The sequence below is a fragment of the Siniperca chuatsi genome, linkage group LG17, assembly GCF_020085105.1.
Source record: "Siniperca chuatsi isolate FFG_IHB_CAS linkage group LG17, ASM2008510v1, whole genome shotgun sequence".
Taxonomy (NCBI): domain Eukaryota; kingdom Metazoa; phylum Chordata; class Actinopteri; order Centrarchiformes; family Sinipercidae; genus Siniperca; species Siniperca chuatsi.
This window is the reverse complement of record NC_058058.1, coordinates 20751088-20777963: the sequence shown is the minus strand read 5'-3', so window position 1 is coordinate 20777963 and position 26876 is coordinate 20751088. Positions and strand designations below refer to the sequence as shown.

The window sequence follows — 26876 nt, the reverse complement described above, 5'->3', positions numbered from 1 at the left end:
AGACAATACAGGTTTTCATTTGGCAGATGTATTTATTGTAGTCATCAAACAACCCAGAATGCATTAGTAATACTGGTCTCTATTTTTACAGTAGCTCTAATACCAGTATATACAGTATTTTAATAGTATATATATATATATATATATATATATATATATTTTTTAAAGCAATAGTTCAACATTTTATGAAATACGATCTGGCATAGTGTTAGATGAGAAGACTTGATACCTTTCTCAAATCTGTACGTTAAATATAAGGCTACAGCCATCAGTCAGTTAGCTTAGCACAAAGACTGGAAACAGGGGGAAATAGCTAGCCTTAAACAGCATATTATCGTTCTTTACCTTTTGATTTTTGCACAGATAAAACCAACGGGATATAGCATGTTAATTAATAAGCTTTAGAGGTGCTAGTAAGCGGATTTTGTTATATTCGGACAGAGCCAGTGCTAAGCTAAGCTATGCAACTGCTGGCAGCACCTTTAAATATAACATGATGATACGTTAGCATCTGTGTAATGGTCACATTGTTTTATAAAGACTTGTGTGGCCAAATACTAATTTGCATGGCAACATTTTCATTTTAGTCAGCATTTTTTTTCTTTCAGCTTTTGAAACACCACCTTGTGTATTAGCTGCTAATCCACTTAAATAAACACTGCAGTTCTAACACCTGACAGATTCAAATACTGCATCATTTCAAAGAATAAAAAGGTTTCTGCCAGAGTACAAAGGCAGAAGCAAATGAGAGATGTCTGTACTCAAAAAAATCCTATTATGTAGGAGGGTGGTCTCAGTTGTGTGTGTTCAGAATTTATACACAGAAAGAATCCAAGAACTTACAAACCAAAGAGGTTAGTGATGCACATAAAGAACTGTGTTTACACAAGGCAAGGGTAACAAAAAATCAACTGCATAAGAGATAACAGAGGAGAGATCAAATACAGGTAATGTTTAGTAGGTTAGTAGGTTGGTAAATATGAACATGAATCTGCTCAGAACGAATGATCGTGGGTTTGGTTGAAGCAATTCTTTGTAACTTCTACAGTTTATGTAGATTAATCTTAGTCCCACTTTCAGTAGTAAGTGGTGTGCTCAATAGAGAAATCCTGTCAGTTTAAGAATTCACATCGTGCCCGGACATTCAGTCTCATAATAAAAACAATCATAACTGAAGGCAGAAATCTGAACACCAAGACTCTGATCTCTGATGTACAATATTGAGCTGCAATAACTGGAATGACGCTCATACTGATGGAGTCATTTCAGCCTCAAACTAGAAAATGTCGCTTGAGCTTAATGGAAAATGTCACTGTCTTCATATTTTTGGATTTAATCTTTAAGGTCTTTTGACAGATAATATTTAACTTAAAATAAGTATGTCTTGCTAATTACCAGTATATAATATATATCATGATTAAATGTCATCTGATTAAATGATGGTTGAGTGTTTTACAATGGACCTACCAAGTAAACTGAAATCTATGCACTACAACACTGGTTTATTAGTAAATGCTTTCACATTGAGAACAAACACTTTCATCTCATGCTGTGGTACTTCAGGCATTCAAATAGGGGCCACTGATCCGTATCCCTCTGCCACATTCCAGATGATCCCATTTTTCATGAAAAATTCTGCTTTGATGCAAGCCACACGCGTGTACTGCCGGCCAGTTTGGTAGAGGACGGGAACAGGACGACGGCCGTACTCTGAAGAGGAGCGCACAGGAACAGCTCTGGACTTCTCCTGGGGGTTGAGCAGGACAATAAGGCAGAGAGATACAGAATGAATATTAAAAACAAATAACTACTACTACCCACTACTCTGTGTTTGGGCTCAACGGTATGGGCAAAATATCTAATAGAGCTGCTTTATTTTGCCACGCAGGAAAAGCACAGGTGTTACTAATAACATTAATGATGGCTGCATTCCAGTTATGTGTGTCAGTTCTGGGGTCCAGGTATTGTGCATATTCCCTTACTAGCCTGGCCTACTAACTAATGACACCTAAATGGAACAAAGCCATCATTAACAGTATTAGCTCCACCTGTAATTTCTCTTCTATGACAATCCAAAATGTCAAATTGTCTAACTGCCAACACTGCAGACGTACCCACTGGGGTACAAGTACTTTATTTGCTGTGGACAGTTTTCATATAAGCTCGTAAATGGTCACTGTTGCCAACTAAAACTTTCACCTCTTACCGCTTGTGAAGACATGTCATAAAACTGTGTTTTTTGCAATTTGAAAACTGCATTCATACAAAACTGTGATTTCTATATAAAAACAATTGCAACTTTCAGCCGTAACCTGTGGGCTTGTACACGCCTGTTTAACTGAAACTGTTTTTTTCAGTCATGCTCAGAAAGCATTGATATGGCCATGTCACATGTGTGTGGTATGTGGTTATCGGTTGTACTGAATGTACTAAGAGGTAGATAATAATAATAAGTGCTGCCATACTGATTCATTGAGTTATTTTAGCCCCAAATTTGCCCAGTGAATGCTAAGTATTTTAGCAATGAGAGGCAGGGGTGGTTTTCGAGCTTCAGGTGCTATATTCTATGATTGCACTGAACTTCCTACTGTTCTGATGCATTGCTATGGTATTATTTTTGATACCGTAGCAAGACGCTTTTATATAGTCATAATCATTACAGCTGAAGCAAAAGTACTTGCACTCTGCCAGAACTGAGATGAAAAGATGATTGTTACTCCGTCTCTACCTTAAGTTTCATTTTGCCTCTTCACTGCCACTACATGTAATAGGGTACAATATTGGCAGGAGTGAAAATAGTCCCAACAAATGAAACTATTAGCTACACCGTAATGTTTTATTAGGATAAACATGTTGCTACGAAATGTGTTGCTCAATATTACCCAGGGCAGCAGTGTGTCTCAGTGTGAGCTTTTGCAATAGATTTCTGAACACTGGGAGCCCCTGACTTCAGGGAGGTCAGGCTAACTAACTCGGAACAGACAGTACCTGCTTCTGGCTGCGGCACATTCACTGGTGGGTTTATATTTGCATGAGTCTTAGTGGAAACAGGAACAAAAAAAAAATAACACACTGCCATTTACTTCTGAATAGGTCATACAATAAATGTTACATTTAGCGTCAAACAGGAAAAACCGGGAATTGGACCCAAATGCAGACTAGGAGGCAGAGCTGGTGCAGATAGATGATTTAATCAAGTTCACAATTGCTTACATGGGACTTAAGGCATGCAGAGATGAATCAACCAGGAGAGCAGTCTTAACAAGCAATAGAGTCCAACAGAAGACAAAATTCACAAGACATGGAAAAAGTCCAAGACACCTGACACCAGGTTCAACGCCAATCTGACACAGAACAAAGGAAGAACACAGACTAAATGAACTCAGGTAGGGGAGGCAACGAGACACAGGTGGAACCAATAAGGTCAAGCAAACTAATCACAAGCAGGAAGTAAGACTAAACAAGACACATGAGGGAGAACTCTTACCAAAATAAATCAGGAAATAACAACACAAACCCAAAACCATTACAATAAATTGTTTTTAATTCATATTCAAATGTGAATTCTGGAACAGAAACGTCCTAATTCAGCAGGAGCTGACAGCCAACCACTTAGCTCACTGTAGTTACAAGCTCAGCAGTGTGTGTGGCTGCTTTGTTCACCACCCTCTCTGCTTTCAGTGACCCAGAAACTCAATGTGAGCTGGTTTTCTTGACATGAATAATTACTCTATGGAGATGAAATGGCTTCAAAAGGAGCCATAAACAAATGCAATAAAACTTATGTCAGCCACCACATGGTAAAAAATGTTAACAGACATAAATATGGAGCATTTTGAAATGCATGCTCTTTTAGAATTACTTTTCATACTATACTGACATTTCCATCTATAAAACATCCCAAAAGCCATATTGTCATTATCATCTAAAGCTTGAAAAAATCTGTGTTTGCAAGAATAAGCAACTGGTGTTGAGGAAACACCATTATTAGCTGGGTAGAGTGGTAATTCTTATAATGTACTGGTCTGTGGTCTGTGTGTAGGTGGTCAGTGCTATAAGGCAATGTCCACTGACATCATTACTGGAAAACAAGTAATGAACTGTTATGTATTTGTTTAACTACTCATTACATTGGTTTTGCATTACACCTTACTGTAAAACAACTGTGCAAGGTTGTGCTTGTACTCATGTGCACTGCACATGTAAAGCAACCTTTTGATAAATGAAGAGGCTGAAGAAGGTAAGACTGGTAAACCTATATTTAACATATAACCTCATTTCTGAGATTGGAACATTGTTCCTGACTCCATTACAAGAAAAAGTGATGAAAGTAATGCAATCATTTTCAACATGTTACCTTCAGTGGGGAAAATAATATGAAAGTCATCCCTGACAGTATAGTACCATTGATTCAATGGTGGGTCAACTCAAAAGGAAGGAATGATTTGAATCAACATATGTGTGTTACATGTCCTTGTCCATGAATTTCAAACAAATCATTATAAATAAAGTAATATGAAGTAATATTACAAGCCTATCATTTCTGAAGTTCATTTAAAGATGTACACAGTCTTTTGGCGAGTCCGGCCCTTTGGTCACATACTGGCCCAATCTGTGACAAGAGGCTCAGCTCTGTGGCTCTGTGGGGTGTGCACACTAATTCTTAAGCTATCTGTATGTTCAGCAGTTGCTTGCAACCGCCCTACAAGTGAGAAATTGAGCATTTGTAGCAGCTCTAGGGCTGCATGGCTTCTTTTACTATAGCATTACCAGGTTTGTTTAGTGAATTGGTGAAGTACAAGTAGTACAATTTACTAAATAAATAAGATTAGAGTAAAGCCAAGCAGCAAATTTTAGTTTTATGTTGATCCATAACAGCCTTCGGCTATGATCAAAATGTATATTTTGTTTTTAGATGTTACAGTACAACCAACAGGGGATAAAATAAAATACTGCACAGAGTTTGGATTACTAAAGGATCTACATGTTTTCAAATAATGTCTTAACATACAAAAAAGCAGAATTATAGAGACCATTTAGCACAATTCCTAATAAGTCGGGACAAGTCCAATATCTTGCTAAGGCTAGGTTAAATACACTTGTCAGAGTCATTTAACTCAAGTTTGAGCTCATCAGCAAGCTAACACAGTTTAAATGAGATGCTTAAGAACTAAAATAGCGACCAAAGTGTGGTCATTACCTCTTCGTTTATGTCTAGTCCTCTTCCTTTATAGTGTTTTCTGTCATCTCGGTGCAGTCTCATATCATAACCCTTGGCCTGGTGGAACACTTGGTCATACATGGAGACTTCTGGGACCTACCAATGGAGAGGCAGTGGACATGCGTTTATCAATCAAAGCCTGTCCTCAAACAGAAGGGGATGACTTTTTGCCACTTCGCGCAAGTTGCGGGAGGTAGTGGTAGAAACAATCAGAGCAATCGATGCTCAAAAGTGGTTCAAGTTACAACAAAACAAACAGCACTGTGGTGGATCAGTCACCGATGGTATTTCAATGAATCATGGTATTAGTGTAATATCATTGTTGGACAACTTTTCATGTTTTTCTATAACTAAGAGATATGCATTCTATGAATTAGAATTAGACGTGTTATCCCCCCCAGACCATTTATGTTTCTTAATTCAGAAAAGCTCATTTGACTTGTCTTACAATTGGGTTTGCTGTGAAAAAAAACATCGGCAAATCACTATCTAATGCAGGTGAAACAAGTTGTTAGAGTTACACTAAACTCTAGTATGCTGTATATTCTAGGGACACATTTGTAACTAAATTACTTTAGAAGACTATTCCCTGACTTCCATTGATAAATTAGGCAGTTAGCTTTAGCGTTAATTAAATTCCGTGTCTTCCTTTGTCTGGGACACACCTCTCCAAATATTAGCTAACGTTAGTATGTGGAGACTCCGTGACCGGTGGGATTCCCATTTGAACATATTTTCTGTTGTGATATTGTCACAGTATCCGGATTAATCTAAATATTTTCATTTAACCAACTAGTTAGTTAGGTTACATTAGCAGTGCTTAGCAAAGCTGGCAAAAAAGTTCCAATTTCAACGTTACCTTTGAGTCTTTGTTAAAGAATGACATTTCTTTTGGTTCCTTTCGTCGCGGTGGGATGTAACTAAATGACGACAAGGTAGAAAGCGGTTTAGTTTGTGCCTCGAGTGATACGTCCATCTTCTTGGCTAAAAAATCCTTCAGTAAAGGTAATAAAACATCAGAAAACTGAATCCCCAGCCAGAGGACGCAGAGCGCTGGCGTCTGTGGTTGCTAGGATACCGATTCGCTCCAACTGATGTCTGATGTGCTGCCTTCACAAGCTCTTTGTTTGCCTGTACATTAGAGATTTAAAGTGCTAAACGTGGCGTTTCAAAGAGCTAGGCCTACATGTCACCTAACTCAAATGCGTTTGTATAGGAACAAATAATATGAGTGTCCATACTCTATAAAAAGTTCTGATATGTAATATAGTGGGGAATACCAAGGGCAGGTGCAACACATTTTATTATATCCGTGTGACACATTGAGATGTAGTTGTTACCAAACTATAAGCTTTGAGCATTTCTGAGCTTTTTTTTTTTCAAAGTCTCCATGTAATTTATTATTTTAAATGATCAAATTTCACTTGATTTAGCTGAAAGCCACACTTTACTATAGGACCTGGTGGGAAATCGTCTAATGCACCCTTTTTGTGGAGGCACAGAGCTGTTTTTGCTGCAGGAACATAACAAAGATGAAAGCCACAGGGGGGATTATTTAAGGTAATTCTCGCAATTACCTGGCTTTTATCATCAATTATTGATAAAGCTCCCTTTTTTTTCACTTGGCAACTTGTGAAAAAGTAAGATAATTTCTATATTCCAATTTGTGTATGAAACTGGTTAAAGAGACAGTTGCCTTACTGTATCATAACCCTGATGAGTGACTATATTCAAAAATATCTCTATGCCAAGTTCTTTATGTGTAGTGGGTGTATAAACAGATGTATTTACAGGTAAGCCTGTTGACCTAAATTCTACAGCGGATCTAACAGAATTATATAGTTTTCTATCATATATTAGTTATATAAAGCTGGTATTCACATGAAAATACCCATCAAATTGTCTGTTAGCTGATACTCTTTTGAATTACTGCTACGGGATTGTTGAGAGTCAACAGTGCACTATCAAAATAAAGTGATAGCACATCCTTGCACAGTTGCACCAGTATCTTCCTTTATGCTAATAACACGTCCCTTCAAGGTCCTTTGAAGGTCTCCCACTGCATCTGCTGCTTAACAGCAGAATCAATTTATAACACCAGACAGACTGTGCCTCAAGCACAGTGGAATATGTGGTTCAGTTATAGGTCACAAGAAAGTCCAATTACCAGGGCTTCAGATAAAGTATAAATTAAAAACCCCAGTCCCTCAGCAGTATGTAAAGATATAGATGGTGCACCTCAAGTTAATCTTGCCAATTTGATTCCAATGGGGAAACAGGGGAAGTTGCCAAAAAACAATTTCTGTATGACCAATTTACAGTATATCCATAATGTTGAAATGAGCTTCTTCGCTTTCTTGCCAAGAGTTAGATGAGTAGATTGATACCACTTTCATATCCATTAAATATGAAGCTACAGCCAGGACATTGTTAGCGTAGCTTAGCATAAAGACTTGAAACAGGGGGAAACAGCTTGCCTGGCTCTGTCCGAAAGTTGGTTTTATGGGGGGTTATGTGCAGAACTTTGGCTGTGTTCGGAATCGCATACTAACGTAATATTCATACTAAGTATGACGTCAAATTGAGTATGTAGTGCGTTCCAACTGCATAGTGTGTGGATTTTGTTGTACGTGAGAAATGCCCAGATGTATACAACAGTAGATTAGCAAGAATTTTGCTAGAAAGAATGCGTCGTGCGCTTACTGGACATACTTAACTGCCCCAAAATGCATTGCGTCTCTTCAGACTGCGCGATGGACAAAAAAAAGAAAATGCAAATAAATGTGCTGCAATTTTTATTTTGTGGCACACAGGCACAAAAGGAATTTTGCTGTGCGGCTGTGTATGTATGTCCTGCCTCCATCACCCTCTCACACACAGACACAAACACACTTTAATCTATCACTTCACAGAGTGTGTGTGTCTTGCACAGTGATAGTGGCCTGAGAGAAAGCTTACATTGTCCACATAGTGGTCCAGTTGACCTCTTAGGTTTTTCCATTTAGGAGATTACAGCCGTGACATACACTTTATTTGTGTGTGTGTGTGTGTGCCAGTCCCACCTGCTGTTATTGTTCTCTCCTTCCACGTAATTATGACAGAGCAGCAGGGGGTAGCCAATAAGAGGACACCACTCACTGCGCTGTGAGTTGGCCCAGACCACAACACACACACACACACACACACACACATACAGAACTACAATACAAAGGCTTGAATCTCACTGAGAGCATGGGAGCACAGATTTTGATAAAATTGCCAACAAATCAGCACAACAATGACATAGAGGACAGTAGGGATATGTGGACAAAGAGAGACAGACAGACAGAGTGAGAGAGACAGAGCATGGTCACCACTTGCTTTCCTTTATTTTAGAGGTCTCAGAGCACAGTAGTAATTACTGCTGACATTTCAGAGGGATATATTGCTATTTGGCAGGAGTCACTGCATGAGTGAAACCACCTAAAGGCAGGGGGTCAGCCATTCAATGGTCCTGAGTTATTAAAGGGAGGTACCAGTGTTATTAAGCCTTGTTCTCGTCTGCTTCAGATAGTGTTTTATTAATATGCAATCAAATGCTACGCTGTCTTCTTTGCACATGTTTTATATCATTCAAAAAAGCGCAGAGTATTTTACTGACAAGTAGGCCTCATCAGTAAGAAACCAGGCACACAGCTAATATTAACTTTCAGAAGGTTCCTGGAGAAAAATATCCAGAAAAAAATAGAACGACTTGACCTATGAAATTCATTGGGGTTATTAAAGGCCCAGTCAGGCCCAATCAAATCTGATTAAACCACACCCACACAGTCCTGAAGAAGCAGATAAACTGAGGTTTTTAGTGGAAAACTCTTATAATAATAAGATAATTAAGGATGTTGTTTTGTGACTGTCACTTATTTTGTCATGAATATAAGAATAGTTTTCAGGGGCTTTAACAAAAATGTACACAAGGCCTATAAAATAGAAAAAAGTATACAAAGGGATGTGAAATAAGCATTTTGTTCAAAACTAAGATTAGAGGAGAGGAGGGAAGAGGAGAGATCCATCTCATTCTTCCACTACCCAGCATTAATCTGCGGATGAAAGCCAGTTGATTACTAGTATCAGCCTCCCCCCTGCTGGACATGACAAGTAATACATCAACATCTACATAAGGAACTTCATTTTACGAACAGAGCACCATAAACAACACCATAAATAACCATAATTTTTTTATCAACTTTTGGTCAGTGAACCTAAGAAGTCTTCAAAGGTCAATGAAATCAAAGTTCCTAAACCTAAAACTGTATGTAAGTCAGCAACACTGTCTGTCATGCTGAACGCTAAGTGCAAATACATAGGAGCCTTCTTTCATTTGGAACAGCTCCTGCATAATAGCAGTGACACAAGTAAAGACGATCAACAATGTCACTGTGTCATTGTTGTCAACAATGAGCACCGTTTGCATCGTTGCCTTTTAAGAGCCTGAACTAGGATGCCTTCGAAAGGTAGGAGCCTAGGAATAATACGATATTCTTCTAGTCGTAGCACATCAGGTCACTAACCCTCTGCAGTTGCTTTAAAGCGAGACTATGTAAATTTTTAAAGAAGAAATAACCCATTCCTTTTTTTTTTACTACTTAAAAGCTGAATTGATAAGCAATAAAACGCACCCTTGCTCAATTTAATACACTCAGGGGTTTTGCTGCTACAGCCTTACATGGTCTGGTATGACCAGTACCTTATGGTGGCTAATGCTAGCTAACGTTAGCAACCTTTAGAGAGATATTGCTGTGCAACTGACATTACAGTGAGCTTGCTAACTCAGTGACTCTTCACTTGTTGTGCAACTGGTATAATCTACTAAACATTATTCCATAATTGTCACTTGTGTCCACAGTGGACATTGTTCAAAAGTTGTATTGTCTTGCTCTTGACTATTACATGCTGTTGTGTATATGATAAAGTTAATGCCTCACCCAGTTGCCTCCATCTGTAGTATTATTCTCTGTTGCTGCAAACATCTCACTTCCTCATGAGCATCTCATTCTAATCTTTTGAAACATCTGATATTGTTATGATAATGTGTCCACACATACAGAGTGAAATCTGTTATCCAAATGTGCCGTCAAAGTGAGTGAGATTCAGTTATAAATGTTATAAATTATGAGCATCAATATCATTATGGTTGAATAAGTAAAATAAGAGGGTATTTTTTCTCATTTTCCAATGTAAATATAATTGTATGTATAAATTGTAGACCTGCATTCAAATATCACCAATGGGCTGACCTCCCTGCTGAACACGAACATTTCAACAGCTGCTTCATAGGAAAGATAGCAGAAATAAGGCTGATCTGCAGTCCTCCACTGACTGTAATTAATGCATTACAGCTAAAGGTCATTTTCCATGTTGAGTCCCAGTTATAAAAGGACAATATAATGTCCTCTCATCGATAAATCACTCAACTATCTGCTGCTACATTTACGCAACAGTTAGTCAATATCAAAATTTTAATTCCCTGGAAATCATTGGGATTTTCTGTGCTGCTCTTATTACTAAAAAGACCATCTGTTCCATCCCTGAAAATATTTACGTGACATTAATTGAGGAGGGCCCGGGGCGTCACTTAGTAACATACAACCCACAAGTTGTGGGTGTGTAATAACCTGCACACAAGCAGCAGCATTATCAACAATCTTGAATGCTGTTTACAGCAAGAAAGACGGCAGCATAAATCCTGCTTTGACTCGGGCACAATCAGTGTGGTGCAAGCACTTGGACTAAAACTGACATAATATTGGATGTATTGACGCCCCCAAACCTTTTTCTTTTGCTGATAGGGATTTATGGAGACTCAAAGTGTTCAATCTTGGATGAAGGATATTACGAAGTAAATAACCATAAGAATAATTGCAGACACAATATGTGATAGAAACATAGAACATTTTTAAAACACAGCTCAATATTATGAAATGTTATTTCACCCATGTTCTTTTCACAATAACAGCTTACAGCATTTCATTTTCCTTTACTCCAGCTGTTTTTATTCCAAAATATTAATTGCTAGGTACTGTATAGTTTATACTAATACAGTCTAATACAAAAGCCCTGCAACCTTCATGAAAGTTATTTTGAAACTGCTTTAGCGAGGTGTTGATTCAGTTTAATGCCCATTTTGTTTGAAATATTTTGTGTTATGCTGAGAGGTGTAGCAGCAAACAGGAGAGTGATTTATCAATGAGATGACATCATCTTGTCCTTTTATAACATATTTATTATCTGATTATTGATTTCACACTTCTTTTTAAAATTCAATACTGAACGCTTTGGGTCTCCATAGAGTTTCCGTGACTGTGTCTTGCTCGTAGGCACTTCAGAAGGCTGGACTGTTTCTAATCCAATCCAAGGTGAAGGATGATTTCTCTAGCAGGGTTAAATCATGCACAAGAAGTATCAATATGGTCAACACAAGTTTCTTATTTTCATATTCTCACTGGAAAGAGACTTCCAGCAGAAGCATCAGTTCATGCCTATACCAGCAGATGGCATCAGTAATACAGCTCAGCTCACAAAGGATAAGAAGAATGCCATGACAGATCTTCATTCAAAACAGCTGACCTTTTCTGTTTGGATTATATCCGGGAGACTTTACCAATGACTCTACTCCTCCCTTTAAGTATGACTAATTAAACCGTCACCCACTTTTTTATGGAAACATCACAAAAACAATCAACAGTAAATGAATCATAGTCTATTAAATTTCCCAAAACTTGGTCTTTTCCCAATAGAGTCGCATAATTGGGCTAGATTAGACAGCTCTAGTTACACATAGCCTATAAGTCTGTCATTCACACAATTAACACCTGTAACAGCATGTATATGCCTTGTTTTTATGCCTTGTTCTTGTCCATGTGTAGCTTTCATTTCTCATTGGTTTTAAATGTCATACATTTCGATGTAAGTTGGACACAGGCGCGCGCACACACACACTGTCCGCCGTTGTTCCTTGATGACCCACAGTCTGCTCATTTCCGAAAGCTTACGGAGATTCACCGAGCAGCGACCCGGCCCCTCCCGCCCCCCTCCTCCGCGCTACAGCTACTCTCCCCTCGGCTCCACTCCGAGGAGGAACCCGGTGCCCCCGGCTGATCGTTTCCAATTACGTTACCCCAAGATGGAGGTCTGCAGATGGCACTGCTAGCGTGTACGAGTCACCGTAATCGCCCGTGTGTCTTCAATGACGCTTTTGTCGGGACAGAAGTGATTTTGTGCCATCTTTTTGTCGTTTATTTTTTGGGATCTACTTGGGAGATACTGAGCTCCAGGTTCGGGTTGTGGCAGCCATGAGCTCCGGGGAAGGAGCGGAGGAGACGACGAAGGACGCCAGCGACATAGCGGCGTTCTTCAAGACCGGTAAGCCCAAAAATTTGTGGAAGAGGTCGGACTGAGCTCCACTGGGAGCTGCTCCCTTTGGTCCAGCTACGTGAGGGACATTGTTCACGTTCGTGTTGACTGTTTTGGGGGCTCAGACAGTGAAGGATAGGGAAAGCTTTAGCCAATGAATTGTTGTTGTAAACGAAGTGTATATGAAATAGCAACGATCAACACAATTGTGGAAATCTCTGAAAATGGTTTTCTTGAATGCATTTCTCTAGTAACATCAGATAGCCCAACCGGACTGTGTAGCCAGGCAACGTTAGCTAGAGAGCTAATTGTTCGAGTTCCATCTTCGGACATCTCTCCTAGATTTGGCAGAGCTTGGCTAGCTAGCTTTCTGTGTACTTTTCATCTAAATACGTTATTCTTATGTTTTGCCCTTTCCGCGACACTGCTACTCACGTACACTACCGTCTGCTGTAAAAGTGAGGAGGTGGAATGTAAGTGCGACCCAGTAAACATCAGGAGAAAGGAAAACATAGGAACCGCAAATGTATGTTCTCCGTCCATCTCAAGCCCGACACAGTTGGTTCAAAGCGACTTTTTGTTGTTAAGATGAATATACCGATACAGTGGCATATGGAGAACATATTTTTGTCTAAATCCAGTTAAGTGACCGTAGATTTAGCCGAAACGAGAAAAGAAGCAGGTCAGAGCTGTCCGATAATGGACTGATATTTTAACTAACTAGTTTCAACATTAGCTTCCAATGTTAGCCTGTAAGCTAGTGAATCCTGAATCAGATTTGGTGAATCCTGTCTGCTTGGTTAGCTAACAAATGCTAGCTAGTTTAGCATCGCTAGCTTGCCTGCGAGTTGACAAAGCTGGCGTGTATCTTAACAGCTTATTGATGTATTAAGTACAAACATATATAATGTGTGTCTGTTTTAAATTCACTATTCCGTTAACTCAGTGTTTGTTGTTTTCTGTGCTGTCAAAAAATAGCACAACTGTGCAAGCTATGTAAACAATACATGGCGTGGCACATATATAGCCTGGGTGTGCACTATGCAGGATACGCTAGCTGTGTAACCTAGCTCTCAAGGCTGCCTATTATCATTATCACGGTCTGCTGGTTGTGACAAACCCCCAAAATGTCAGTGACACTGATTTATTCATACACAACCAAACTGTTGCGTTTAGACATGGTTAAAAGCTGACCACTAGCATGTACAGATTATTAACATTAGCTAAGTAGGAAAATTAATCAGCAAGGACTGTGACTTGAAGTCCTAACATGGGCCTGCAGTGATTTCATAGGCTGCAACAATGGCTCATAAACTGTGTATTCCAGGGGTCCTATCACAGATTTAAAGGGTCCGAGAAATATATGGGAAAGTTTTATTTTACCCAGCAGAATTTGCATAGTGAAACCATGTGTAAAGATGTCTTATTTGTTATTCATTTCCCTGCCCCCATCTAATGTACAGTATAAGCATTTATACAGCTGGTAAAAGGATTAACAATATATTTTTAATTTGGAGTTTCCTGGGATACAGTTGAATGAAATGGTGATCCATGGGCGAATGCCTGTCCATTTGTGGGTCTTTGGCATGAAAAAGCTGGTGAGCTTATGGGTTGCACTTGCATATGCCAGATAACCCTCTAGCTATGTTCAATGACTGCAAGCAGTGAATTAGATCCAGTGCCTGATGTCATGTCTGCCAGTGTCATCATCTAACTCAAGTCGCTTTGGTAGCTCACTGCTTATAAGTTTCTCCGTGAACCAATAGCTGCTTGTATAGTATATGTGTGGTAGCTAGTAAATTTTGTGTGAGTTACTCAAATATTAAACGGTGGCATACAACAATAGTAATGCACTGTGTGCTGCTCATAAGCCAAATCACTGGCTGTTCTAGTGCACTGTCATGTGTAGTACCATGGTGGAGAAGAACTGAGATTTTGAAGTATAGTTAGAGGGGTGTAAACAAAGACGAGAATGCACAGTATTGACATCCAACCTCTGGCTCCCGTGGTTTTGTGTCTAGCAAGATAATAAGCACAGAGGGAAGTTCAGTATCTGTATTGAGCTGATCTTATGGCTTCCTCTTAGGGAGAGAGGCGAGAGGCATCCTGTAACTCACTTCCAGCCATGCGTTGTGTGTTTTGTTGATGGTGCACAGCTGCAGCCATTCTGCTTCATTGTTAATCAGATCTGTTGTTAATTTGTTGTTTAGTTAAAATGTTTAGATATGCCTCCTTTTCTTATTACCACAAGCCCATCTGCTGCAGTTTTAGTTTGTAGTTTAGAAATAGCTCTTTATTTACCAATAGAGCACTTAAACCATATATTCACTTTATTTCTTTGTTTGGGAGAAGCAATGACACGGATAATTAGATTTGATCGTATTTACATTTTTCTAGTTGTGATCGGGGCTGCTACCGCTGAATTAATAAAAGAGAAATTGTGGATAAAATGAAAACAAATCTGTGTCTGGTTTTGACAAAAACACACTTAAGGGATCATGAATGAACATTTCATGCCAATATCTGCTGCTTGTGTCAAAATCACAAGAATATTTAACACTGACTGTCAAATAAGTATAATTTCAATTTCAGGCCAGTCTGTCCTTGAAGCATTCTCGTTATCACCACAGTAACTCTGATAGTAGAGTTACTGTGTCCTACCTACATTCAACCACTAACTTTAACCACAACAAAACTCAACTATCTCTAATGTTAACCAAGATCTTAACTTAAACTTGACAGTTACCTAACCTATTGTCTCTTATTGGGATCCACAATTTTGTGTAAACATGGTCTGCTGGCACTTAACTCCAATTATTGATGTTTGACTGACAAAATGCTACCATAAGCTGCTTTCTTAGTCTAATGACCATCTTACATGAAGATCTTTTTGGAGCCTATGTTTTTGTTTTCTTCACAAACAACACACCTTGTTGAGTATACATCTGAAGCTATACTTGGCACTGATTATGAGGTATGTGTTACTGATTGTGCTGCAGTCACAAACAGCTGGTTTTTTCAGGTGGTACTGTTGATTTTTGCTTATAGTTAGATGCTGCTTCAGTGTTGTTGAGTGCCTGGCCTGCCCCCAGAGTGCCTAGCATCATCAGTAATGTGCTGATGTCATTGAGCAGGACAGTGATTGACAAGACCACCTCCTGTTTGAAATAATGATAACGATGGACAGATATTTGCTGTAAACATGAGATTGGATTTGGCTAAAAGTAATTAGGTTTTTGTTTGAAAGTGCAAATCATGTCCATTATCTTTTGTCTACAAACAATGTGTAGCTACTGGGGACATCAGAAACACTTTTTTGAGCACGGTGTCTGGTTCATATTGTACATAATCTAGTTCTTTTAAGTTTTCTCAACCCCAACAGATACTGAATTCATTTGTATGGTTATTGGCTCAAATACATTTCTGCGTGGAGCATCCTTTTTGAAGGTCTTGTTCAGAATCAGTGATCTAAGTAGTGAAACCAGTAGTGATACCACAATAAGCCTGAGTATAGATAGTCTACCAACGGATTTGTAAAATAAGGTGGTTGGAAGGCTTGAGTGCTCCCTTCCTCTTTGTTTTGCTCATGTACTTCCTCCTCATAGATCTGGGAGTCTTGTTTTGACATGCACAGGTTTGAGTATCTTGCCACAGGCTACGCTAACCCCCCCCCAGCTCTATCCTCATCTCTTTTTCCATCCTTTGACATTTGGTCTCTTTGTCTTTCCCATGTACTCCCTCTTCTCTTTCTTCCCTACTCTCTGTCCGACTGCCTGCTGTCTGAGTGTTCATTTGCCAATGTCTGTTTCATGTTTTCCTCGCTCCCTCATTCTTGTTGCATCGTGCTGGGCCTCTCCGTCCTGATGCAAAATGACAGCTAATAAAAAAATAAAATAAAACAAGCTCCCCCCGTCTCTCCCCTGTCTTCCAGACTGGAATTAATACCTAGGCCTCAAAGCTCCAAAACAGGGAGTTTTGTTGTGGCATGTTGTCAATCATCAAGTTATTCCACTCCAAACATATCTTTGGCTACACTGATGACTAAGAGCCTGATTTAGTGTTGATTTCATACAGTTATTACTTGTTGGTAGTGTAGGGTATTATTCACAGTGGGAAAATAAAATCTGCTATCCGCACTGCTGGGCCTTCATGAATGAATGTTTAGAGGTTGCAACACACCGTTCACAAGGTTGGTCTGTATGTTTGAATGGGCATCGGTGTGTACGTGTGTTTATGCAAGAAGGAGAGTGAAACAGACAAGCAGGAGAGAGAGAGAAATCTGATCCAGAGCATGCATTTATGACTCAGGCCCATTCACCCAGGATGAGGTCTGCACACACACACACACACACACACATACACACACACATGCACTCTGAGACTAATGGATATTGATCCAGGAGATGGAGACTGATTGAGGTCCCTCAGTAAAGGTTTCCTGCAGGCTTAAAGCTGCCAAGTCAGACACAGAGCAGAGGCTAAAGCCTAATGCCATACAAAGCAGATTTCTTTCATCATCCCGTGTTTATGGGATGGAAGTAAACAGAGGATTGGTGCATCATAAATCAATGCAAATGAGTGATTGAAGACTAGGTTTGTTGTCACGTAATTTTGCTCCTGTCTTGATAACGTAGATGTTTTACTTATACTTGACAGGTTGTTCAGAACCTATAATCATAGAGAAACAGCCAACTAAATGAGTACAAACGTGGTATTTGAACCCAAAAACCCTTCCATTTTAAAGGGTTACTCCAGTAGTTTAGTAATGTACTTCCATAAAGTTGGTGGCCTTGTGAGAGACAGATTTTGTGATATAGTAAATTTGATTGAAAATCCATTTAGAAATTCTGAGAATTGATGAATGTATTCTTGGCCAATTGCAGCTAATTAAAAACCTGACAAATCAACTTACTTTATCACATTGGTGCAAAAATCATTTAAAAATCGAATGTAGCCATGAAGCAGTTCTACTTAATTAATTTGCAACATTTCTACAATTTTACCTACACAATACACCCAGAGATATTAAAGGGATGGATTAATACGCCAAGTTGGTATCGGTGCAGATACTGACTTTATTAGGCAGATCAGGTATCGGCCATGACGTGAGAAATCCACATTAAATACAGTTTCTTTGTCAGTATCATTCTAAAAATTCTGTGTTTTCACTCTCAATTAAATTAACTCAGTCTTGGTGGGCTGCCGATTCTTTTTAGTGCTACAGCAATACCTTGCCTCATGTTACCTTACATAAAGATTATCATAATGAGTCCACACTGTGAGGTATACAGATCCTATCATTTGGGTAAATCGGCTTCAGCAGATGCAAATGTTAAAGGCACTTGAGGTATTGGAATCAGTATTGGGAGAAAAAAAGTTTAATCGGTTCTCTCTCTGTTCTCTCTCAATTGCTTTTCACGCTTACTCACAGTCGCACATCTCCGATTTGCTGTTCCCACCAACCCCGTCTCTGTCCCCGCCATCTCGTCTTCTCTCTGTCTTTGTATTGTTTTGTCTACATGCACGTCCACAGCGAATGGCCATTTTTACTCATACACACATTCTCAGCTGCAGAATATCAGGTACCTCACACACCTCCTAAGTAACTGCACTATTCTGCAGTAGAGAGGAGTGAACATAATAAATGGAAGCCAGCTGGAGGCAGAGATGATGGTTATGAGATTTTAGCCAGGCAACTTCAATCAAGAGCAAATGGATGGTCGGGTAAAAAGCTTTTTAGAAAGGGCTGGAGATTAAGCTAAAACATGGGGATAAAAAAACTCAAACTATTCCCTTTATTGTGGTATTACAAATTTGATGTTTCACTTAGAAAGGCATTCATCCCTTAAAATGCAGCACAAATACAATACTGAACACATGGTAACAAGATGAGCAACAACACAGACACTTGGAAACCATTAGTGGCACAGACCGTGATGTCCTAAATAACAACTTCCTTCTGACATACACTCATATTTTTGCATAGAAAAATGCAGAAAAAATCATGTCAGTTAGTAAAGAGTGAATAATTTAAATTGCTCTCATTTTTCCATGAGCACTTGTGTAAATACATAATCTTTCTCATCCCTAATAACAGCTGCAGGTACATTAAATTTTAAAGACAGATTACAGATTACAGCAGATCAAGCCAAACCCCCTCAATCTGCCGCAAGGTCAGTTTGAGTGGGAGGAATTATTTGAATTATTAGAATTGTTTGAATTATTATCTGTTGAAGGCCGTAGCAATATAATCAACGTTTTGGTCAATCATTAGCGTTCAAACACAGACAGTTGCCAGTCTCTCGGTTCAATGAGAAGAATGACATGGCAGATCAGAATTAGTGCACATAGCCTGTGACATGCTTGATTCAAAGTGTTTGTGCCACAATGGAAGAACACATCCAAGGTTATGTTTGACGGATCACTTTGTAGAATACCCACTATTACTCCACATCATGTGAGAGAAACTCGTAAAGCTTAGTCTAGTCTGAAAGTGGGACATGTTCCAAAAGTTACACTAACAATAAACAACAGCCAGAGCAATCATAACAGAGACGTATTAAAAGCTACCAATCTCAGATAAAGGAAAGTGAATTAAAGCTCCACAGCAGCTACTTGAGCAACTCCTATTTCAGGTTTTAGCTTTGCGTTAGCAAATAATTGCCTATTTTACACACCCAGCAGATACGTAGCGTCATTAGCATGCATTTGGATTAGTGTTTTTTGCCACCTGATGAATGTTAAGTCCACTATTCACTGTCCTTTTAGCTCTGTTTTTGATCTCCACTAACTGCTAAATGCTCCACTGTGTTCACCAGCTTGTCGCTAACTGTGTCTGTCCACCGTTTGGTGCTGAGCAGGTAGTGGAGAGTGGGTTCATAGAGGTTTTTCACTGAAAACAGCTGCCTGCTGCAACCAAAAACAATGCTATGAGAGCTGAAAGAGTGAACCAAAACAGTAAAGTTGTGGTCTGGAAAACCAAAACAATGAGCTGAAAGATGCTAAAATGCTCCATGGAGCTGAGGGGAACTGCAGAGTCTCGTAAAAATTCTCTGTGGATTCAATATTACCTGGGAACCTGTTCACATACATGTAATCATGTGATCCATTGTTAATATAAAAATATTGATTATAGCAGTTTTAAATGTTAAGCCATGTGTTGGTCAGAAAGATAATCCGTGTTCAGTTAACTTTCCCTGGAAAAAGTTTGGTTAAACAATTTCTGTGGTAAACCTGATGCCAAGCTGGCACATTACATCATCTTGCTCAAGGCCTTTGTTGCTGATCTGTGTATCATATCACAGGCTTGTAAGGACTGGTCATCTGGGTCAGGTTTACTTTGGCATTTCAATGACGTATTCCAGTGTGCAAAGTTTGGGTTTGCCTGCTAAGTTAAAAAAAAAAATGTATGCGCTGTCGAATTAATGTCATGAGGTGGGCCAAGAGGTACATTTCTCATGGTCGCAGTAGGGCAGTAACAGTTTTCTGTCTGAACCACACTAGGTTTAGTGGTTGGAACCAATCAGACAGAGGTTAAATGAGGAAATCTTATGAGATCATTAAAAACTGATAGGCACACCTACAACAACAGACCAGGAAGTAATCAGTTGCAAAACTACCTTGCAACATGTAAATGAAGGGAGAATCTACCAGCAATATCTATGGTTATTGATGCAAATTAAAGATTTTGGGGATTGCCATGGTAACAGACGAGCAAAAATGTTTTTGACCTCACAGATTGGGGTCCACGGCAGAAATGGTTGGAAAACCCGGCCCACAGATGTCTGGCTAGACTAAACACTGTAATTTTTCAATCAGAACACGGTGAGCGAAGCCATCAAAAGCCATGAAGTAAAATGAATGGCAGCACTGGAGTTGTTTGTAGCCCAAAGCATTTATGATGTCAGAGTGAACTCTAAGGCGTACCACAGTAATACAAACCTAAACCAGAACAAAAAGCACCAGATTGCATTTCAGAGGGAGTATCGTTCACTTCCCTGATAGTCAGATGCTTGTATACAATTTTTGTCTTTCTCTGTGTGTGCCGTACATGGCAATGTGAAGAGTGGCCTGTAGCAGTTTACCAATGAGGTAGGACAAGTTTGTGGAGTGATTTGAAAAGGGTGACGAATAACATTGGCCCTGTATGTCTAGTTATGCTGCAATGAAGTCATCACAGAAATGGATTTAATAAGATTGCCATAGCTGTACATGTTGATGGTAAAATGCCATAAGAATGTATAGCTGTGTATATAATGTTTGGATTCCAGAAAGTCAGTATGTTATTAATAGTATAGTGAGCAGATTGCAGATTCTCTCAGAGAGGGTATGGAGTGTGTGGGAAAGCAGACTGGCCAAGAACTGTTTTAACAACAAATCTGCTTCCTTAAACTGGAATATGTACATGATGTGTTTGAGAGCAGAGCTATGTGGCAGCAGGACAGGTCCCTGTCCCTGTCCCTGTCCCCATCCCCGTGTGTTATGTCTGTGTGAGATGGTGTGATGTTGTCAGCTCTAACAAAATTAGGCATGTTAGAGGTGAGAGTTCATTGGATTACACATGATGACTTAATCTAATCTGGTGTTTATTCTCTGGGATTAATGTGTGTGTGTGTTTTTGTATGCAGGCGTAGAGGTGGAGAGAGGGAGGCGGGAGGTAGGAATGTGGATTTGTGATGCATCAGTGCACATGGTTACACACACAAAGGAATTGTTTGACATTTTGGGAAATATGCTTATTTGCTTTCTTGCCAAAAGTTAGATGAGTGGTTCATTACCACTCTCATGTCGGTATAATATGAAGCTGGAGATAGCCTAGCAAGACTGGCAACAGGTGTTAACAGCTAGTCTGGCTCTGTCCGACCATAACAAAGTCCCACAGTCCTTACAAAAACGAAACGTAACAAAATATAAAAACGACAAGAGGTGGTTTAATGGGGGTTTATTTGCTGGACTATTCGGCCACTTAATTCCCCTTAAAACCACAACCTGTCCTTTTTTAAACTTTGGTTTTTGAATTAAACAAACAAGACACAATGTGTTAGTTTATGACCTTTATAGGTCCTGGTAGGCAGATTTTGGTTCGGACAGAGCCAGGCTAGCTGTTTCCCCCTGCTGTCAGTCTTTATGCTAAGCTAAACTAACCGTCTCTCTCTCATTTTTAGCCGACAAATATAGTGAGTGGTGTCAATCTTCTCATCTAAGTCTTGGCAAGAAAGTGAACAAGGAAATGTTGAACTATTCCTTTAAATGTTGTCTAACCACAAGCAGCCATACAAAAACATAACTTAAGGTTTTGCCAATTTTATACTATTTTATTGATTTAAATCAGGAACTATTTGATCAAAGAATAAGTAGCCCTAAACAAAACTACAAATATGACCATGCATTCAATATCAACTTTCAGTACTTGACAGTTATAATTATGTCTGAGTGCTATGGACACATTTGATTGAGTACCAAAAACGGTATGGAGGCTATCTATACCAGATGGTAAGGCCATTTGTAATTGTTGGGCTACAGCAGGGGTGTAATTCAGAGAAGGGAGACATTTTAACACTTGCACAATAAATATAGATAGTAAAGACAGCTTTCTGTAGGTGCATGCTATATCCTGCTTTCATGTCCACCAAACAAGGTTGGGTTAACAGTCTGTCGCTATGGTAGCAACAGCTACCATGTCTGTCTGTCTGACCCATGCTATGTCTTTACTAACAAACCTATGTAAACCAGGTCGGCCTGGGCCTGTTCTATCAGTGAGGCTTTACCACTCACACAAACAGACACGCATGTTGCCGCCCAGATACGGACTAGATAAGACCAAAGGCCAGCTGATAAGAGCCAATAGTGACAATCAGTTTCTAGGGTCTTGGATCACACACTGCATTTTCTGAATATAATGGTACTATATGGCACTCGGCTTGTGGTGTTCAAAGTGCCAAAAACATACATTTGAAAATCTCAACTGCAATGTGTCTTTCCAGAAATCGTGACCAGTTACTCTAGATAATCCACAGACCTGTTTCATGTAGGAACTATTTTCTTTCTACCGATAGTTTGGAGTGAGATAGTTTTATTAAAAAAAGGCAGACATCTCTACGGCTGAAACTCTGCAACTCACACCAAAACAATTTAGATGGATGATATTTGATTTTGGGGTGAACTGTCCCTTTTTAAAAACAAAGTTTGCTCATGCAGTAACATAGCTGTCAATCAGAATACTTGGGAATCAGGGCAAGCAGAGCAAGGTACTCAGTCAGTTTCAAAGTAGGTAATGAGAAGTGAAAAGAGGGCTATTGAGTGGCAGTTGATTTTGGCTGTTTTCTGCTGCTGGATAAGACTTATTTAAAAGTATAATATTATTATGTCAAATATAGTCTGTTAACCAGGGAACTGAAATATTAGGGTGTTTGTCAGATGGGTAAAGTTTTTTTAGCTTGTTTAAATCCCCTCTTAGGAACAACTGAAACACACATACAGTACAGACACACACACACACACACACACACACACACACACATATATATGCAAACCTCTTTGCCTCTCTGCGTGTTTATAAAAAGGAGCTTGTCCCACTTTTCCCTCTCATCTGCCGTGCTCTTGTTCAGTAATTTCTCCGGCGTGATAGCTAATTGGTGTGAGCTTGGGAAAAATTTGCTGCCCCGCTGCTGTCTTCTTAAAACAAACTGGAACGAGAGAGGGAAAAGAGTCGAGGGGGCAAAGAGAAAAATGGAGAGAAGATGGAGAAGGAGGAGAAAACAGGAGGTAGGTAGTCGGTGAGGCGGGGTGCGCAGGTTGCAAGTGGCCGTGAAATCACGTGTGCAGATAACCATTTTCTCTACGCATTCTTGTAAGAGGAGCATAAACAATAAGCATTGGAGTGAGTGAATGATTTTATTGTCCTGTTAGAGGGAAATAAGGAAGTCTATTCAATGCAGGTGGAAGAGAAAGGAGAGAAGCAGCGGTGAGAGCCAGACCTTGGAAAGATAATGAAGAGAGGAGAGGTGTAGATATTAGTGCCAAGCTGTGTTAACAGAGCTTCTACTGGTTAATGAAAGAGGTCAGTAAAAGAATTGAATCTGCTTGCAATTGATTAGGATCAGTGTGAAAGATCTGCCAGAATGGTCTCTGCTCCTATTTTGAGTGTAGAAAGAGACCGAGAGAGTGAACCAAACTAGGACAAGTCCTGAAAGACCATTGTACTCCTTTTTTCTTTGGGTCTCCAGTGCATTCAAAACTGCTATCTCACTGTTGCCCTCCCCATCTCGCTCACTTTCTCTTCCTGTCTCTTCCTCTGACTACTTTTCACCCCGTGTTTTTCTCCCGATAAGGGCCAGTAACCGAGAGAAATTGATCCACCGTAAGCATCAGTCAGTGGCCTTTTGTGTCTTAAAGTAAAGGCTATGGACCGCTGAGGACCTTGAGAGGATCCCAGAGGTACCTAGGCAAAATAAGGAACAGTTTAAAGCAGTGGCCTTTAGGGCAGAGCAATGCTTTTTCATCCTGGCTACAGTATCTAATAGGGACTATTTTTGCACCTGGGATCCCAGGTGAGGGCAGATAACAATATGGATGGATAGAAAAATGTCAGTCTTGAGCATCAGGACTGAAGAGTACTGGTTTAATGAAATACAGTATCGCATTTCGTTTATTCAGTCTGTTCCTATCTGTCACAGATTTAGTTTTTGTTTAGAATGAAGAAGAACTGGCTGGGTGGTTCACAATAATTAATCCCTTCAGGGTTACAGATACAAATACTGTGACTGTCGCACCAAACAAGTAGCTGATTTTAAGGATAAAACCACGAGATGCAATTAAGCAAATGTGCGGTGAGGGCGGTATATGCGATGTGAAGCAGCCGCGGACTAAACAAATGAAAACATGATGGCAGAAAGTTTAGCGTAAATTCATAGAGCTTGTCACCGCTGTCAGTGTTTCTGACACTATATTAACATTGACAACATAGTTACTTCCCATGTTTAGTTTTGTGCAAAATTGGAAGTTCTCAAGGAATATATTCTGGTGTCGGCTTTCTTAGATGTAGATTAAAAGATAGCATGCAGGTTATTGAGAGATCATTATAATCTGTTGATGTAAATATCACAATTTAATTTTCACAGTGAATAGTCACCTTTACTTATTCATGATCAAATATACAACAAAATACAAGTTTGTACACTAAAAAAAAAGTACCAATCCAAATGTAGATTGAGAAGCTGTGAGCAAAAAGACATAAACTCAACTAAAAGATTCTGACTGTTAAAAGACCAATGGAGCCAGATGATATGGCATTTGATTTGAAATTAAAATTTGTCATTTCAACATTAAACTTATTAAATGATTAACTGTAGAACTCACTTTGCTTAGACTTGTTCATGCAATTAAAGCTGCTATTTAAAGAGATTTTAGTAAAGCTTCATTTTCATACCAGGCTTATGATTATCACTTAAGTCTCTGCACATCCATCGGGGAGAACCTCACCAATCATGCGCCAACATCACTTGTTGTCTGACCACATTCACTGGTAATATCTAATGTTTAACAGTGATCAAAGTGTGGAAACACTGTGCAACAAAATGAATGAACACATAAAATGAGACTTGAATGAATGAATCTATTGTCCCAGTGCATGCTGGGAGGGTGCCCAGCACACCTACCTCATGTAACTGCAATCACATGATCAGCACTCAACCAATCCTATGAATGCTAATGCTAACTTCATCCAGAATTATCAAACTGCTTTTAAAGAACCAAATTAGCTGGATGAGAATAAAGAGGATTATTTTAGCCTGATAACAGCAATTTAGCCGGAATTAGTTAAGCCACATTTGAAGATCAGGGCCCTGATATGGCCCCAAGTGAATATACCTTTTAATCTTCCAGGTACACACAAACTACACAGCATTGGGGATTCCCCAGTCCAGCCTTTTCTCTGCCGACACTGATTCCTATAGCTCAATTGGGGATATCTTCCAATAAGACTCCTGATCTTGTACTAGTGGTCTCTCTTTCTAAAGTATAAAATCTGCATACCACATTGTCCTGAATGTATTGGGATAATGTTTTACATGAGTTAAAATTGCTTTGCCGTTAAAACTAAGGCAGCAGAAAAATGTAACTGACTGAATGTAAGTGGTGGAAACACTCATTTTATAATGGGAGCAAAGGTGGGCTCTTTAATAACACATAGTTGGCAGAGCACTGATGACCATCATGGCGGAACTAACAAAGAAAGGAGCACCAGTGGCAGAAACTCTGGCTTCTGCAGAAATCTGCAGAAAGCAACATTACAGTACCGATCACTTTGTTTGACTAAGAGGTTATCTCTGGGAAGTGCAGTGCATAAATACCACAGCAATGAGCATTTGGCTCCAAAACCAGAGACCAAGATAACGAAAACACAAAACTGTTTTATTTTCACTTTAAGTTCACTGTTACCTGCCACTTGACTATTTGGGTCATGAGTTTCACAAGTTGACATCATGCATTCTACAAGTTTCACTCACTCCATTGGTATCTCACCACCTACAGCTCTGTGCCAAGCAACAAAAATCCTCTCAGATGGGTGATCCCTTAGGTATTGTTAAATGTGTTGTCCAAGGCTCTTGACATTTAAATGTTTGCTAAACCCCTATAGCAGTATCTACCGCTACACTCTCCAAGACAGCGTTGACAGCAGTGTATTGCTCATTGTTTTTGTGCCTTACACCTCATTCTAGTCAGTGTGAGCCAGACAATAGGTATTTTTAAATGAAAGGGGGTCTTTCCTTTTTGTGTATGAGTCAAACGATGAGTGTGCCTGCCGAGAAGGGAAAGGCAGGGGCCCACAGAAAGGGTGGTCTTGCGTTAATGTGGGCTCAGAGACAGAACCAGTGTGTGTCGGGACAAGAGAGCCATCTGTGGAAGGGAGCTCAGTTTAGGATACAGTATAGCCAGTGTTTGACAGAGCTGAGGTCCAGGTAAGTTCACTGTATCTGAGTGTTTGCATGTTTCAATGGGAGTTTGGATGTTTTATGGGACTGGGCCCATTGCATGTTTTGCTTTGTCATTTCCTCAACTGTGTGTGTGATCTGTTTAAATTCATCCAAATAGCTTGGCTGATGTTTTAGCTGTGGGTTTATCCTACTATGGTCTGCAACAAAGTTGGCTCAATGTGGTTGTGTGTGTGTGGTTGGATTAACCCACTGCTTCAATACCACATCTCAGAGGAAAATCCTCCGTTCATGACTGTGTGTGTGTGTGTGTGTGTGTGTGTGTGTGTGTGTGT

General features: G+C 39.5%; 2 protein-coding genes across 8 annotated transcripts in view; one reads left to right on the top strand and one right to left on the bottom strand.

Moving 5' to 3' along the window:
- Positions 1–12: 12 nt before the first annotated feature.
- On the bottom strand, positions 13–6311 carry lg17h5orf49 (linkage group 17 C5orf49 homolog). The gene is made up of 3 exons (XM_044172044.1): positions 6081–6311; positions 5201–5317; positions 13–1747 (listed from the first exon to the last, which is right to left on the bottom strand). The coding sequence occupies exons 1-3, from the start codon at positions 6195–6197 to the stop codon at positions 1568–1570; spliced, it is 414 nt and encodes a 137-aa protein (XP_044027979.1). The 5' UTR covers positions 6198–6311; the 3' UTR covers positions 13–1567.
- Positions 6312–12254: 5943 nt separating this feature from the next.
- trioa (trio Rho guanine nucleotide exchange factor a) overlaps positions 12255–26876 on the top strand; it is a 75629-nt gene continuing 61007 nt past the window's right edge. For all 7 annotated transcript variants that reach the window (XM_044173008.1, XM_044173004.1, XM_044173005.1 and 4 more), the window contains exon 1: positions 12255–12619. In XM_044173008.1, the coding sequence (XP_044028943.1) occupies positions 12550–12619 (70 nt within the window). In that variant the 5' untranslated portion in view covers positions 12255–12549. The remainder of the gene's footprint in view (positions 12620–26876) is intronic.